Here is a 17,014-nt window from a genome sequence, read left to right as displayed (position 1 = left end):
AAGGCATGCATTTGGTTTAGTCTACTATTACATTTGATTGCATTTCATTATTGCTGTTGTTTTTGAATATGAATATTATAAAAATATTAAATGAACAAAACTGTGGTAACTGACTCTTTGATGGAAAAAATTTAAAATGCTCCCACTTTTAATTCAAGTCCCCAAACACACCTCAATGTTATATAATGCATACATTTTCCAACTTGTTCATAGGCACAATTGTGTGGAAATGTCTGAGTAGTCATGATTGAAGTGCACACTTCATTTCATCTTTATAGTGAAGAAGGATTTTCAGACTTTCTACTCTGGGTCCCACATGGAAGATGGATTTTACTCTATCCTATTAAAATATTTAAGTGTACTTAACTTTTTATTTGTCATTTTATTTTGCTTACTTTCTGCAATCAGTAATCTAAGAGATTAAATGTTTTTTGCTAACAAGGATAAGGCAAACCTGTCCCAAAGCAATTAATTTAAGTTTTATTGTTTGCTGTTATGTTTATCTTTTATTTCGTAGTTAAAAGGACTCAATTGATTAATATGTATGTCTCAGGTTTGAAAATTACACAAAATGGCTAAACCCCCTGTAGGGTACATATGTAGTTTAACATCTTTCTGCTCATTATTCATTCACTTCTTTTTGAAATCAATAATAGAGTAAAACCTAAACAATCAAATAACTAAAGACAAAGAAGAAAAATACTTTTAATTAATAATACAAGTCTTTTAAAATTGATTAGAGAGATAAAGCAGACGATTGTTTATTCTTAACCTAATGGACTAAAAGCAAACATGGGCTACCTAATTAAACAAGGAGTTAATTTGCCAGAAGGAACTGACCTTTGATTAATAAATTGCTTGAAAGGGTAGCCATCAGAAATAGTGGCACCCTGAGGGAAGCCCCTCTAGAAATCAAACAAAGCTGTCTCAAACTCTGTATGGTCCAAAATTAAATATGAAGTCTTTCTGCAAATTTTAATGAACCGCTATTATGATGAAAAACTGTTCAAAACCAGTTTGGGATTCATCATCTGTATATTAATATTGTTCATAATTAAGCACGCTGACCCACTGGTAACTTTTGGAATACCTCAACTTTTTACTTTTTGAGTGAGTACCTCACATTGAATATTCTGATTTGTTCTCTAGATGTGTAAGGAAGGAGATGTTACGTCTGGTTATTTGTATTTAATTACTTTGTTGCAATTGTTTCATTATAGGGCAGCACGGTGGCACAGTGGGTAGCACTGCTGCCTTGCAGTTAGGTGATACGGGTTTGCTTCCTGGGTCCTCCCTATGTGGAGTTTGCTTGTTCTCCCCGTGTCTGCATGGGTTTCGTCCGTGTACTCTGGTTTCCTCCCACAGTCCAAAGACATTAGGTGCATTGGCGATCTAAATTGTCCCTAGTGTGTGCGTGTGTGTGTGTGTGCGCGCGCACCCTGCGGTGGGCTGGCGCCCTGCCCGGAGTTTCTCTCCTGCCTTGTGCCCTGTGTTGGCTGACCCCCGTGACCCTGTAGTTAGGATATAGTGGGTTAGATAATGGATGGATGGATGGATGTTTCATTATAATACAATATATACAAACAATAATATTTTTATAGAAAAAAAATGAAAAAAATAATATGATGAAAGTGTAAAATTTGAATTTCTTCCCCATTATATCATTAATGCCAACAAAACTAAAAACTTTTTCTTTTATAGTGCTTTAGTTACAGTATATACATTTATATCTAGAAAGCAGGGCAGCGCAATGGAGTAATGGTTAGTTCTGCTGCCTTGCTGCTTCAGAAATCATTTCCAGTCACTATCTATGAATAGCATACATGCTCTGCCTGTGTCAACAAGTGTTTTTTTTTTTTCTTAGACAGCCTTTTTTTCCAATCACTTTCAAATATTAGTAAATTAAGATTTAATACTAATTATGAAGTATGCTGTACCTCTGTGCCGTTTGTATGCTTCACTGTGCCCAGTGCTGGACTAGGCTCCAATCCAAAGCTGGTTCCTACCTTGTGCCAGCAGAGGTTCCTCTTTTGTCCTGACCCTAACTCAGTCTAAGGTTCAGAAAATGTATTGATGTGCGCATCTTGCATGGATTGAAAGTGTATTTAGGTTTGAATCACTTCTCAATATGTGAAGTACTGAGAAAAAAGTTTTGGCTTCTTGGCTTGCCATATGATTATACTACATCAATATCAGTCCACAGGAAGTTGTGTGTTTATTAATTTAAACTACGCAATTAAAGTCACCTTGTCAGTAAACAAAGCATATGATTGTACACTTACTTTGCGCATATGTGTGTGTGTGTGTGTATGTTTTTGGAAAGTAGGCCTGTTTTAATTCAAATTTTGTTTCATAAATTCAGTTCTGGTTCAGTCCTAATAACAAAAAGCAGGTTATACAGAGCTAAATTAAAGCCAACTGATGCCTTAAGCACAGCTGAACAGTGGTGGCCCCTCGGCCCTTCCATTGCTTAACTGAAACAACATCAAGGCTCTACAATTCCTGAAGGTGAAATAAGAGATTAAAATGTTTAAAATTTATTCTGTGTCACGATGCCAAAGAAAAGGTTTTTTTTTTTTTTTTAAATAATATAGATTAAAGTCTAACACTGCAGATAAGGACAATTGCAAAAAATGTGCCCAATGTTGAGTGTGGCAGAAAAAGAGTTAAGGGCATAATAGCTATGTCTCTAGTGTCCCCCTTTACCATTTTGCCCTACGTACATACTTATTTTGCTTGCTGGTTAAGTCAGAGCTGGTGTTACATTGCAAATTTCATGCACTGTCTTAGATACCATCCCTAATGGTTCTCCAGCTAAATCCTAAACAAAAGACCTTTACTGTCTCTCCCACTCAATAAATGCATTTAATCATTGGAATGTCCAGCTTGTTCCACCAGACTAGTTAGCATGGAACCTTACTCAGAACAAACCTGGGTACAAATTTAAGGTTATACAAGTAAAGGCACTATGGAATGGAGTGTTTTAACTGATGATAGAAATTGTAAAATTGGTGTCTTCCGAGCAATGCTGAGGAAATAGATAAAGGTATAAATAAAAATAAAAACTAATCTAAAACTGATTTTCTGTAACTGAAATTAAATTCAACATATTCAATATAATGCTGACGCACATTTGTTTATATTTTGGGGGAAAAACAGGACTTGTTATCAGTGACGCAAACAAACTGAAATAATTGTGATGCCTGTGCTGATGCTAAAGCTGGAACACCTAGAAATGTCTTTCAAGTTGGCAGTTGAGTGAAAACCTGTAATGGGCTGTCAGGCTTGAGACAAATGTTCCATATTCAAACAGCAGGGTGCACACTACACCTATTTTCGTTAGTTTTTGGCCCTGAAGCTAAATGTTCATTTTATTCTTTTTGTCTTTCTTCAATAATAATTGAACACAAATATATATTAAGAACCACAGTACATGCATTCATTTAGAAAAAATACAGTGATTGCTGTGTAGAACAAAAATGTTCATGGTACTACCAATGAGATAACTGAGGTTTTGCTGTATCTGTTATGTATTTGGCAGCTTACCAAATGTTAATTTGCTTTTAGCTAGTTGAGATTAAATGTAATTCCTTCCATGAGCAGACTTTAAGTAAGTAAGCATGAAGGCATTTACAGACTAATCTGGGAGGAATTGACATTTAAGAAAGTTAGCATTACATTTACAGTGTTAAGGCTATTCATTTCTTAGATAAATTAACTCTCATCTCTGTTTTTACCTTGCCTCTTTTTAAAAGGATGTCAGCAGCCGATGAAATAACTGCTCAGCATCAGCTGAAAATGTTGTTATCCCAGCCTGGTTGTAACCAGAACTTGCTACTGCAAACACTGCTTCAGCACAACTGCCTAGTACTTCGAAAGCTGTTAAATAATTCAGGTAAGAATCTGTGCTGTCATTTTTAGGGTTTTCTTCCCTTTTTACTGTTGTGTTAAAAATACATTTGTATAAATATTTTTAACTTTAAGCAAATATATTGTTAAGAAGAGGCTTACATTTTACAAGTAATTAAAAAATATTATCCATCCGTTATCTTCATCATCCCATCTGCTGTTCATTTATGGATGGATGGAACAAAATGATACAAAAGAGGAAAGTTGGAAAACTTACTGGTAGTTCATCCCAAATTTGTGCTATAGAATGTTAGCAACGAAATTCTCTTAACATATGAAAAGTTCAATCTGAACATTATACAGTGCCTAAAATAAATCCAACCATCATCCCACCCAAAAATGTATTTTGTTGTCACACATTCCGTATTAGAAGTAAACTACAGTAAAACATTTACCATAGTAATATACACAACTTCACCTGTCTTTTTAAATAAGAAATAAAATGTTTCAAACTGTAAACAATTTGCATAAAATTTAGAAAATAAATCAATTAATTTAAAAAGTCTTCTTTGTAATTGCAAGTCTAAATGTGCTCAGGTACAGTATGCTGCTCAGCATGATACAGTTTTTCACTGGCTCTACCTGTTTCAGAATTTAGTGGATCAGCTGCTTTAAGTGAACCATAGTATAGAAGACCTATTAAAACAGAAACTTCAAATTAAAAACTAAAAACCATAGCGGAGTAGGGGAGAGTCTTGAAAAGGGTAAAAAAAATGTTTCAAACACATTCATTGGGTATTCTGTCCAAAGGCTGAAGGAGAACCAGAAGATGAAATGTTGTAAAAACTACAAAACTAAAGAAACATATTGCACCAAAGCCTAATCACTAATCAGAAAGCAAAGTAATTGGGAAGACTCAAAGTTCAGAAGTTGGCAGTATTTTCAGTTGAGTTTTTTATCCAAATCACAGATATGAATGAATTGATTCACTGGAATTTAAGGGGTCGTGTTGATGATGTAAGATGCAGCGCTGTCCAAAGCCAAATTCCTTGGCAACTGGAAGCAGCATGCCAGTAACAGGAGTCATTACATGGTGGTATCCATTCAGTAACAATAAAGTGAAATGAGTAATCGTTATCATTGGGAAACATTATAATTCAAAAGTAACTGCACAGAAATTTTCTGAAAATAAAAAAACCCACATTCCCACATTCACTTATACTTAGAAAAATGTTTTCTAAGAGTAATAAATTTTAAAGTAAACATCTCATAACACTCACAACTCTGGACAGTCTATTGTTTCAAAGTGGAAAAAGTTTTATTACTTTTATTGCATACTATACTCATGTATCCAGTGTTAAACAGGAATATTTGTGTAATGGATTAAGGAAAGCAAACAAATATTTCTATGTTTTTGTTTTAATGTTTTGTTTTGAATATCACAAGTGAAATGCAAGTGCCCCAACTGTCATCTTCACTACCTCTGTAATATCTATCAGTTTCTTTGTTCCCATGGGTGAAGAATTTGTTGGTTTTGTGTATGACTGGATTCCATAATTGTGGTAAATTCTTGCTGGGCTGGAACCATAATTGCTATTTCTTGTTAAATAATTGGCTTGTTAAATAATTGAATCTATGGACCATGAAAAGCAACAGTAGGGAGTGTTGTGGATTGAACTTAATGGACATACTGTAGATTGTCCAGATCTCCAATGGTGGTATTCAGTAATGTTATACAGATGATTCAAAGTTGATTCATTCAATGTTAATTTATAATTGCTATTGATGCTAAACTTTGTCTACACATGCTAAACTCACTTAAAGGGGGTTTTGTAGTTCTAAAGGTTTTTCAAGGGTTGAAAAAATGAAACATTGCTGCTTAAGTGTTCAGCAACACCGTACATGGAAATTCAGCATAGCTAAACATGATGGTGCAAAATGACATATTCTTAGACAAAAGCTGTAGGCTAGTCAGAAAATATAACTTATCCGGATCTGTTTAGAAGAAAGCTCTGTAATTGCAGTCTTAGATGAGACCCTGCTTTGGCCAGTAGAAAACTTTGTACTGATATTGGTGTCCCCCCCATCAGCCTCAGCACTCTCCTGCTGTCTTATGATAACTGCAGTCCCTGCATGAGTTTTATATATTTTATAGATAACTAGGGGGCTTTGCCTCCTGCTCGCTTTGCTCGCCAACCCCCGTGTTTGGTTTTCCGGATGCACACTTGTAAGATGTTTTTTCTTTGAATTGTTGCTATTTCATTAGTTTCACTTTTATTTCAGAACTTCTGTAAAAACAATATTTGGAATTTTTTGTGTTCAAATATGCTGAAACTTTTAAATGAGGTTTGTGAGACTTGTGTTTAATGAATTTGTACCAATAATTTAGGATAGGGTTCTCTGTTTGGAATTTTAGCACAGACAAAATGATCCACATCATCAGCAGTTAATAATTTTTTGTGCAAAGTAACCAATAAATGCATGTGAGTTAAACCTCATTTTTGAAATTCTCTCAATTCTCTAATTTCCGTGTGTTTTGTGGTAATGTGATCTGTGCTATCTTTTTTTTTGATACTGTAGCGACTGACGTGTCAAAATAATAAAGTAATAAATTGTCACAAAATAATAAAGTAATAAAGTGTCACAAAAGTTCTACTTTAACAATCGGCAACGGCATAACCCCAGACACAACTTTCTAGCCCCCTCTCCAACCCCTCCTCCCATAGGTCTCGCCTCCCCCTTACCACATCAATCAGCACCCAGCTATCAGTCTTCTGTGCTGCACTCTGCCCTCCCTCGATCGGACCTAACAGTCACTTAAAACAAAAAAGGCTTCAGCTTGGCTGGGACGCTACAATAATTTCGACTGTTACTGCTTTCATATTCTGTACCTTTCTCTGCATATGTATCGTGCCTTGGGTCTCTTTTCTCCACGCTGCTCTTTCTTCTTTGCTGAGAGCAAAGCTGGCTGTCTGAATCTTATGTTCCACGTTACTGCGAGACTGCCCTGGGACAATCTCTTGGCACCAAGTCTCATGTTTATGGTCCCCACGAGATGCTCCGTGGCCAGTCTTTTTTGTCTCGCGGGTCTTTAAAATGTCTTTCGAGAACTTCCGAGAGGATCACATATCATCGCCTTGCTTTTTCATTCCAGGATTTTTTTTTTATATATAGAGAGACATACATATATATTTTTCAGTTAGGAAACAGGCTGGTGATTTGGTCAAGATCATACAGTAAGTCAGTTACAGGAGTTGTGGTTTAAAGTTTAGTGCCTTATTTACAACATTACATTGTCTAACTGCCACATTGCCTACATCTGTCCAGTGCTGTAAGCATTCTTGATGGATGAAACTGTTTTTCTTCAGTAAGCTAGAATATATAGAATACTGTGGAAAAATAGTGGAAGAACTCATCTTGTGATGTGATTAACTAAGTACTGTCTATAAAAGGTGCAAGTTAAACACTGGAACAAAGTGTAAAGTTATCTTTATATTTTCTTCACTGGCAGCAGGGACTGGTAGTTTTGAAAGAACTGACACATTTGTGAGTAAGGAGCAATACATTGAATAGTGGATAACGATTTTGCCATTCTTGGCCAGAAAACCAAAACTGGAAAAGTTTGTGACTCAGCAGGATGGTGAGCCAAAGTTCAAAGCCAGAACAGCACTGCATTGGCTTAAAATGAAAGAACAGAGAGACCCAGTCAGATTCCAGACCTTAATCCCTTTGAAAATCAATGAAAGATCTCATATATGCTGTTCATAACCTTCTTCCAACTAACTTAACATAACTAGATCAATATTTGCAGGCAATAGACAACTTCTGTTCTATCATAATGTGTAACGTTAACAAGGACTTACCCAGAATGATTGCAGGCAATTAAAGCTGTGCAAAGTATTTCAACAAATTGCTGACATGGAATCTTGAATATATAGAGATTAGGCTATTTCTGCATTTTCTTTTGTTTTTGTATAAACATTTTGCTGAAACATATGGTGGAAAATGTGGACTGACTTCTCCTTGGCCTTGGTTGAGAGATGTGATGTTAAATTTTGTGAAAGGAATATTGAAAAACTTTGAAATGACAGAGGAACTGGCTTCTATGCAGTCAATGAAAGGGACAACAAATGATAAGGATTTATTTACTTCAGTAAATAAAGTAAATACTTTAAGTCAGTACATGTACGCAAAAGTTAGGACCGCAGTGGGAAAAGTTAGTTGGTGTGACAACTGATGGTTCTCCTATTTTGACAGGCAAAAAGTGACTTGAGATTAACCCAAAAGTCATATTTTCACATTGTATTATTCACCAAGAAGTGCTATGTTAATCAGTGCTAAAAATGAATCATGTGGTTGATGTTATAATATATACTGTAAATTTCAACAGGGCTAGGGCATTAAATCACAGACAGTTTGTTACACTGTTGGAGCAGCGTCAGATTCGTCTGAGCCGCCACACAGCTGTCAGGTGCCTAAGCTTGGGCAAAGTGCTCAAACAGGTCTGGGATCTGAAATCAACTATCAGATTTAGCATTTGCTGTTGGTTTGACTGCACTTTTGAATGAACTGAATACAAAATTGCAAGGCAGTGGTCTTTTTGCACAGGAAATGCATAGCCTAGTCAAGGCCTTCATGAGGAAGCTGCTGCTTCCCTTTCAACAAGTATAGAGGAACCTATGGACACATCTTCAGACACTGAGGCAGGAATCTATCTGTTGATAAGCTTAACTGATATGCAGCCTTGTTCCGGGTACTACATGGTGAGTTTTCCAGGTGATTTGAAGACTTCAAAGCTCTGTAAACTGAAATGTTCAACATCTCCTTTCCTTTCACCAGCGATGTGGACAGTGCCTCCAGTTATGTACAACTTGAACTTATAGACTTGCAGTCTGATGCATTGCTGGCGGAATACTTCAAGTCAGTGCTATTACTGACAATCTGTTATTCTCTCAAAAAGGAGAATTTCCCACACTTGAGAAGACTAATTTAGAGAATGCTTGTCCTCTTTGGATCAACATTCATATGTGAACAGACAATCTTTGTAATAAACCTGAGGAAATCCTAGTACAGATCTTTTCTCAGTGATGACCATCTGTATGCTGTGCTGCAAATATTAACATCAGGAATTACACCTGACTTCAGTGCACTAGTTGAAGGTCATAAAAGAATGAATTCTTCCCACTGAGTTGTCAAAGGTATAGAGACAGTAAAATACTTTATAAGTGATTCATTTCCTATTCTTTTTTAACGCAATCAGAAATTGTAGATTGTGCTAGAAAGCATGCCATAGTGCGTATATGTTCCATGGTTCAATAAATCAACAAAATCTGTGAATATGTGGTGTATATTAATTTTATTATGTTGAAAAAAGAAATATAACATATTTACCATAAAGTAACATTTTACAGAATATGTACGGCCCTGCACAACAAACTGATTTTCTTATGTGGCACCCATAAAAAATAGACCCATAGTAATGTTAAGTGAATAGTTTAATCAGCAAAAATTGCATTTAAATTTGGAACATTTTTAAAAAATCTAATAATATTTTAATCATACTGCAAAATGTCTGTGCTGCCTATTGTTTGTCAATTGGCCAATAAACTATTTTACAGATTTAACTAAATCATATACAAAGACAGTCTATTCAGCCAGCATGACTTTTTGAGAAGGGAAAGTACCTTCATACATGCTTCTAAACATAGAGAACATCTTTTGTTAATGCAGTGACATTAAACAGTTGAACAAAAGGTGAAAGCAGATGTTAAATAGCTAGGAAAAACTGAGTAAAAGCTGACATGTGCAGTAGCAACAATGACTTTTTCTAATTTGACTACAGATGTTTTTATAGTCTTCATTTGCCATATGTTATATTGTTGTTTCCTAAAAAATTATCTTAAAGGTTAAATATTTTAAACTTATCCAAATTATTTTATTTGGACAACTGTTCTATAACTCTGGAAGGGCTGTTTCCATTTTCTAGAACAAATTAATGTTTTAGAATTAGTTAATCTGTAGCACTTCAACACCAATGACTGCATCCTTTCCTGCATTGCTTTATTTGTTTAGGTTAGGTGGATTATATGACATACAGGCCTCTAGCATAAATACTGTATTATCAGAAATGTTTTTCTCTTCAAGTAGTGTTTTCTAATAAAATGTTTTTTTCTAATCTTTGTCTTTATATTATAGCACTCATTCACAGAGCTTCACAATGTGTTGAAGTATAGATACATACAAAGGATTGTGGTTTTGGATGAAAATCAATTATTGTTTAGAGTTAGAAATGAGAGAGCAATGCTAATCAATAGTGTTGGTCAGCAAAATTTGCCAACTCATTTTTCGCAGCAAGTACTGGTATGCTGTATTCGCTGGTAACCTTGTACACTGAATATTTCCCTGGAAATTCAGCTGAGGTGAACATTTTTCTCATGTCCCATGATGCTTTGTGATGCAGTCTGACATCACAGAGCGGTACCAACTATCTGCAGATCTTTCGTACATGTCTACTATAAGATCGTTCACCATATGCTTCACACATGTATAATATCACAATCCATTAGTACTATAAACAGATTTCTATCTTAAATGCAATAATAATAATAATAAAAAGAAAAAGTAAAAAATAACATTATTTTCATCTGAGGGATACATTAGCTGACCATAAGGAAAATATTATGAGTAGTGCCACTGGATGTAACACACTGATCCTTGTGGCCAGCAGTGCAACACCCCAAGGCTAATTTGCATGTATAATTAGCCTTGTGCCCTGCTAAGATATCAGAACAAGACCTAAATGAGCCCTACCCCAAATCCTTTAAACAATGAGACCATGTTAAATAATAATAATAATAATAATGAAAGATTTAAAACTATTTACAAGGTGTTTGTTTCTTCTTGATGAAAGAAAAAATGGGTGCACAGATACATGAGAAAGAAAAAAAAGATGTTCCAGCTGAGCCCAGAGATGCGACTTCAATGAAACAAGCCAGTCCCACGCAACTGCTTTGTGACATGGCTAATGTGTGCCCCAAGACTGCAAATCTGTCAGAACAGTAATTTATATTTTATTTACTTATTGATAATTTGTGGCTGTTTGTTGTATTTTGTTTGCAGTATTTCGTCTACTTCTTTTGTTGCTTGATACATAGTGACACACTAGTTAGCACTGCTGCATTACAGTTCAGGTCACATTTTTGGCCAAAATAAAGTCCAGTATAGTTCAGTGTGTATTGCAAAGTTTGGTGAAGCTCCCAAAAATTTCTGTGATTTTTTCTAACCCACTCATCAACACTGCATGGGTCTACTCAAAGATATATTACAGCATGATCTACTGACTTACTTGTTGGTTTTCTATGTTATTGCTAAAGTAAAAACACCCCAGCTCCAGGTGGTTTGTATAGATGAAATGTATAAAGTTTTAGGCTCTCCAAGATTCAGAATAATGTTAAATTCCTATAGTAAAGCTGTAGGGCCAGATGACTACCCAGGAAAATTATATAAAATGTTCTTTGAAAAACTAGGCTTGTTAATGCTTGCCATGTTTATTGCACCTAGAAAAGTTAATATTTTACCTAAAAGACAATGCTGCAGGCTGAAAACAGGGAAAACAGGAAAACAGCAATGCAAATCCTAAAGGACAATTTCCTTATTGAACATTAATGATAAAGATTGTTTAAGCTAAAGTTTTAACAAAGAGAATAAAGTTCTGCCTTCAGTAATCTCACAATGAATTTTTTAAGGACGGATAATCACTCTTCTAACCAGTTCTTTCCTCTTCGTATTTTACTTGTATGATGGAAGCTGAAGTACTGAGAGGAGGTCTGACTCTCCGAGGTAAATGGCAAAATCTTCCTTCTTCTCTGTTGTGGAGACTATACTATTGTTGTGTGCCAGGATTCTTTCACTGGCTGTCATTTAGTTTCTGTTTTTCTGCCGTTTTTTTAATTTTGAATTACTTTATGTTTTTGTGTTATCGCTGACAGTTTTGTTTGTTACTTGTTTACTATAAGCTATCTCCTTAAATCGATGTCTATTCTTTATGAGTGGAGCCCCAGGAGGCAGGGCCTTCCTGATGTTGTTATGTTTAAACCAGGGTCACTATCCTGGTGTGCACTAGTTCCTTTTTTTAATGTTCTTTTTTGCACATTTTGGTTCCTTCATTATTATTATTATTAATGTTATTATAGACATATATCTTTATTATTTGTATAATTATCTATTTTTATCAGTTTTGTTTGTTGTTTGATTTCAATGTCTAAATACTTGTTCTTCCATGTCCTTTGTTCTTCTTTGGTAATTCCTCAAGAGGTGGTACCACCTATCAATCTCTGCTATGGGACTGCTCCAAGCCAAATAAAGGCTTTTGGGAATTCCAGTCTTTTTTAGTATTATGCTGTGTAATGTATGAACTTGATGTTAATGAGATCTCATTTTATGTTTATTGTTTTTCTTGGCATTTTCTAGTTTTCTTACATTTTTGGCTCTGTTTAAGGATTTTGTCTTCTGTATTGGGACATGGTTACAATGGATTGCATTTTTAAGCACCTCATTTATGCCTTATTTGGTTCTTTTGAGCTTTTGTTCTTATTTACCCTTTTTTAATAAATAATTTATTTATAATAGTTCTTTGTTTGTCATTTCCTCCTGAAGCCAGAGGTTTACATTTATTGTCTCACTGGTGGGGCTTAGAGTATATTTTGTAAATGTTACTGTTATTTTTAAACTTTTAAAGCTAAGTGCATTTTGGCATAGAGTAGGCCAAAGTCAACCACTAGAGTGGGAGCTCAGGCTAACTTTGGTACATCCTTTTTGGGCAGGCAAAAGGAATTCCAGCCTGCTTCCCTGGCTATTCTTGGAGGCCTTACACCACTTTGGCCACCTTTGGTGAAGGGATCACCACAGACTTCCCCTGTGTTCGGTCCCCCTGCTGGCTTTATATTCTCTCTCAGAAGCAAAACCTAGCAGTGGTGAATTAAGTATTTGGAATTTCAAAATTAGTATCTGATTTTTTTCTAGTTTTTGTGGATTTGTTGTGCTTGTGTTTATTGAATTCTGACTTTGCATACTGTTTTGGGACTGCATTTTGAGGCATCTCTTTTTTGTCCTAATTTTTCCTTTTCCCTGTTTTCCTAATTTTTGTTAAGAAAACCTCTTATTTATAAAAATTAATGTTTAGAGTGTCTTCACAATCCAGTGTTTTTACAGTTTCTTTCCCTTGTAATGCATTTTTTGTAATGTTTTGGAACTTCTTTACAGTTTAAACTTTTCATGCAAAACCCCCCTGTTAGCTCCATGTAGTCTGCAGTCTGCAGATTGCACCTTGTAGTCTGGGGACTTGTCCCCTTGAGGTTATTTACTTCTTGGCATGTAGTGAAGGCCCTGGCAATACTTTATGGTCTGTTTGGAGGCCTCACACCCTGTCATTATATTTGTGACTCCAGACTACAACCACTATGCAGGAGGTATATGCATCCATTTTTTATTTATCTATTTTTTTATTTAAGCATGCATGCATATTTGCAGTGCTTGGTTTCTTTTAATTACTATAAAACATTTTTTCTTAAACTATGGGCCATGATCCATTTTGGGTTGCATGTTGTCTGAATATGGGTCACTCAGAGCCATAAATCACAATTGTTCTGAATGGGAAATTTTGCAAAAGTTTGCTGAATGTCATTTGATGGGTCGGCAGCATAAGAAAACATATTTGCTCCTCTACAACCCACATCTAAGATTCGTTAAGGGGACCCCCTTCAACCTAGGATAGGAGAGGATTCTCCAAGGGGAAACACCCTTCTCTGGGAGGACGATCTTCTGAGATTTTGGGTTACAAATACACAAAAATGGCAAAACTGTTTTTTGACAAAAAAGTATATGAAACACTGCCTTAGAAGATGTATAGTTCTCTATTTCAATGTGTTTTTAGAAAATATACTACATTCCAACATTTGTATCACATCAGAATGCCTATACAAGTGCTGACTACCAACTGTAAGTGGATCCTAACATGCAAGGCACACTGAGAAGTCTGACATGGCAGAAAGGATTTGTTCTCAAGATTTACATATTTAAATTAATGATTAAACAGAGGTCAGAAATACAGAAAAAGCACAGACTATTCACCAGAGAAACTCACCATGGACAGCACATTCAATGAACCACAAGGGACAGCTTGATTTCCACAGCCTTTGTAGAGCTAAGGGCAGTCCCTTGACACCACCTCTTGGAAACCCACCCACAAAACACATGGGGCATTAAAATGATATGCAGATATAAAGAAACTAAATGATCAACCATGTCCACATAAAAATGAACAAAACAGACATAAAAGAGACATTTGAACCCTAGCCATGCCGGGAACCCTGACTGAAGCATAGTACCTTTACAAGGCTTACCATTTGGGTTAAAACAGCTTTTTTCTTCACCCAGCTATGCATGGAAAGCTGTTCCCATGGACTTTATTACCCATCTTCCTACATTTTGTTGAATGTACTGCCATTTTAAGGTTTAGTTCAAGCCCCCCATTATTTGAGGTGTCATCACTTACATCAGTCAGTAGTGTGACTAAGTGTCTCACTAGGCTTAATGCTTTGTGGCAGTTAGTTAGGATGAACTTAAAGAAGGTGAACACCTCTTTACAATTGTTTGTGAACCATAGACGAAAGCAATCTCTTGAGATTTGAGTTGGGCAAAAGGTGGAGCTCGACATGTAAGATTGAAAGATTCATCACATAAAATAGCGCCTCTCTAAATTGGACAGTATATGTTTTGTAAAAAGGTCATTGCAGTATTATAAAGACTGGCTCTTCAGACACATTTCAAAATCCATCCTAATGTCCATGTCTCCAAGTTAAAACCTACACATCATAACATTTATTATAAACTAGCAAAATACCCGCGCTTCGCAGCAGAGAAGTAGTGTGTTAAAGAAGTAATGAAAAAGAAAAGGAAACATTTTGAAAATAACGTAACATGATTGTCAATGTAATTGTTTATATATATATACTAGCAAAATACCCGCGCTTCGCAGCGGTGAAATACCCGTGGATTAAATAAAACCTACACAATAACTATAAAAATCGTAATAAATGAACAATGAAACAGCTGAGAACCCGTGAATTAAATAAAAGGTTGCTTCGTTGTTGAAGCAAGGAAAAAGGACTTTCTTATATGTCGTTCGTTTTTAAAACAGTGCAGAAGCTGTGAGAAAGCTGCTTCCTTGGCGAAGCTCGTAAACAAAAGAAGACACCGCAGTGAACACAGAAGAGAACCCGTGGATTAAATAAAACCTACACAATAACTATAAAAATCGTAATAAATGAACAATGAAACAGCGGAGAACCCGTGGATTAAATAAAAAGGCTGCTTCGTTGGCGAAGCAAGGAAAAAGGACTTTCTTATATATCGTTCGTTTATAAAACAGTGCAGAAGCTGTGAGAAAGCTACTTCCTTCGCAAAGTAAGGAAACGACTGAAGTGACGCGGGACGCGTAAGTGTTACAAGGCAGCTGAAGCGCTGCATTATGAGATCTGTAGTTTATTGTGTTACCAGCGCTTCATATCCCCGGGCCATTAATAACAATAATACAGTATATAAAATGATCTCGGGCGGATATAATTACACGCCGGGCCGGATGTGGCCTGCGGGCCTTGAGTTTGACACATATGGACTAAATAGAACTTGAAAAGATATATTTTTTCGTACATCGAGCCCGCGTGCTATTGTGGTTTTGCCTGCATGTCTCAATAAGTCATCCTCCCCTCGCTCTTACTTTTTTACCGTTCGTCTAATGAATACACTGAGTATGGCTTTACCAAAACAATCATTGATGGCGAATAAAGTATCCATTATTCGAGTATGTAGATCGGGGTATATATATACATATATATATACCCGCGTATCCCAGCGGAGACGTAGTGTGTTAAAGAAGCTATGAAAAAGAAAAGGGAACATTTTAAAAATAACGTAACATGACTGTCAATATACAGTAATTGTTTTGTGAGTTTTACTGAGTGTTGCTGTCATCAAGGATTTGATTATCATTATTTCTTTCAATCAGGTTCGTATTTGTAGGATGTGTTGTGTTCAAGTTACATTCCGTGTTTGTCAATCGTTGTAAAGATGACAGGTTTCATTTATCGATTCGTTTCTTACTGCATCAATAAACAGCTCGTCTTCTTCTTTATCTGAGACCGACACACTGCATGCGCAGGTTTTTTTTTTTTTGCACTGTCTTCCTTTAGCGGGACATTGACTTTTTCCACCGTGTGCTTTGTTTCCACAGTAGCTGCATTTATGAATATGCTTGTATGTATCAGACGCTTCATATTTTTTTGCTGCCTTTTCAATTGTGTAATTCGTTTTTTGTTCAGCTCTTTGGAACTGTTGCTTTTTGTCTGTGCACTGCATCAGTTCACGTGAGCCGCTCGGTGTACATGCATCGAAGTTTCCCAGCTGTGCTGGTGCCATGTCGCTATGTCCATAGCTGTATCTAATGTTACCGAAGTCCCGGCACTTAAAACTTTCTCTCGCAGTTTCGCTGAGTTTGTGCCAAACACCACCCTGACCATCTTATCTTCCTCTGCATAAGCACAGTCCTTCACCCGTGAATATTTACCCGTGGCAGTTTGCTATTGGATTGCCACTGACGGACGGCCTTATATGGGTAGGCACTAAATTACAAACGCCAGCGGCAGCCTGTCTATGAACTTAATTTAAAGTTTAGATTTACATCGTGCTTTGTTTCCGAAGTAGCAGAACTCATGAATATGGTTGTATATGTCACTCGCTCGCTTCTTATTGTTTCGCTGCCTTCTCAATTATATAATGCATGTTTTCTTCAGCGCTTTTTGAGCCTCTTCCTGGTTTTCTACGTACTGCGTGATTACGTGGAAGGCGTGATGATGTCACACGAAACTCCGCCCCCACGGGTTTCAAGCTCATCTCCATTACAGTAAATGGAGAAAAACAGTTTCCAGTTATGACCATTACGCGTAGAATTTCGAAATGAAACCTGCCCAACTTTTGTATGGGATCTGTAAGGAATAACCCTACCAAATTTCAGCCTTCTACCTACACGGGAAGTTGGAGAATTAGTGATTTGTCAGTCAGTCAGTGACGGATACCTTGGGGGCCACTGGGAGTCGCTGTCGGGAGGCCA

At 36.3% G+C, this 17,014-nt stretch overlaps 1 protein-coding gene across 2 annotated transcripts in view; it reads left to right on the top strand.

Annotated features, from left to right (window-relative positions):
- kiaa0825 (KIAA0825 ortholog) overlaps positions 1-17,014 on the top strand; it is a 409,330-nt gene that overhangs the window by 175,367 nt on the left and 216,949 nt on the right. For both annotated transcript variants that reach the window (XM_039759351.1, XM_039759352.1), the window contains exon 13: positions 3,756-3,895. In XM_039759351.1, the coding sequence (XP_039615285.1) occupies positions 3,756-3,895 (140 nt within the window). The remainder of the gene's footprint in view (positions 1-3,755; positions 3,896-17,014) is intronic.

Source organism: Polypterus senegalus, chromosome 7 (genome assembly GCF_016835505.1).
Source record: "Polypterus senegalus isolate Bchr_013 chromosome 7, ASM1683550v1, whole genome shotgun sequence".
Taxonomy (NCBI): domain Eukaryota; kingdom Metazoa; phylum Chordata; class Cladistia; order Polypteriformes; family Polypteridae; genus Polypterus; species Polypterus senegalus.
The sequence above is the reverse complement of the archived record's forward strand: the minus strand, read 5'-3'. Positions and strand labels throughout refer to the sequence as shown.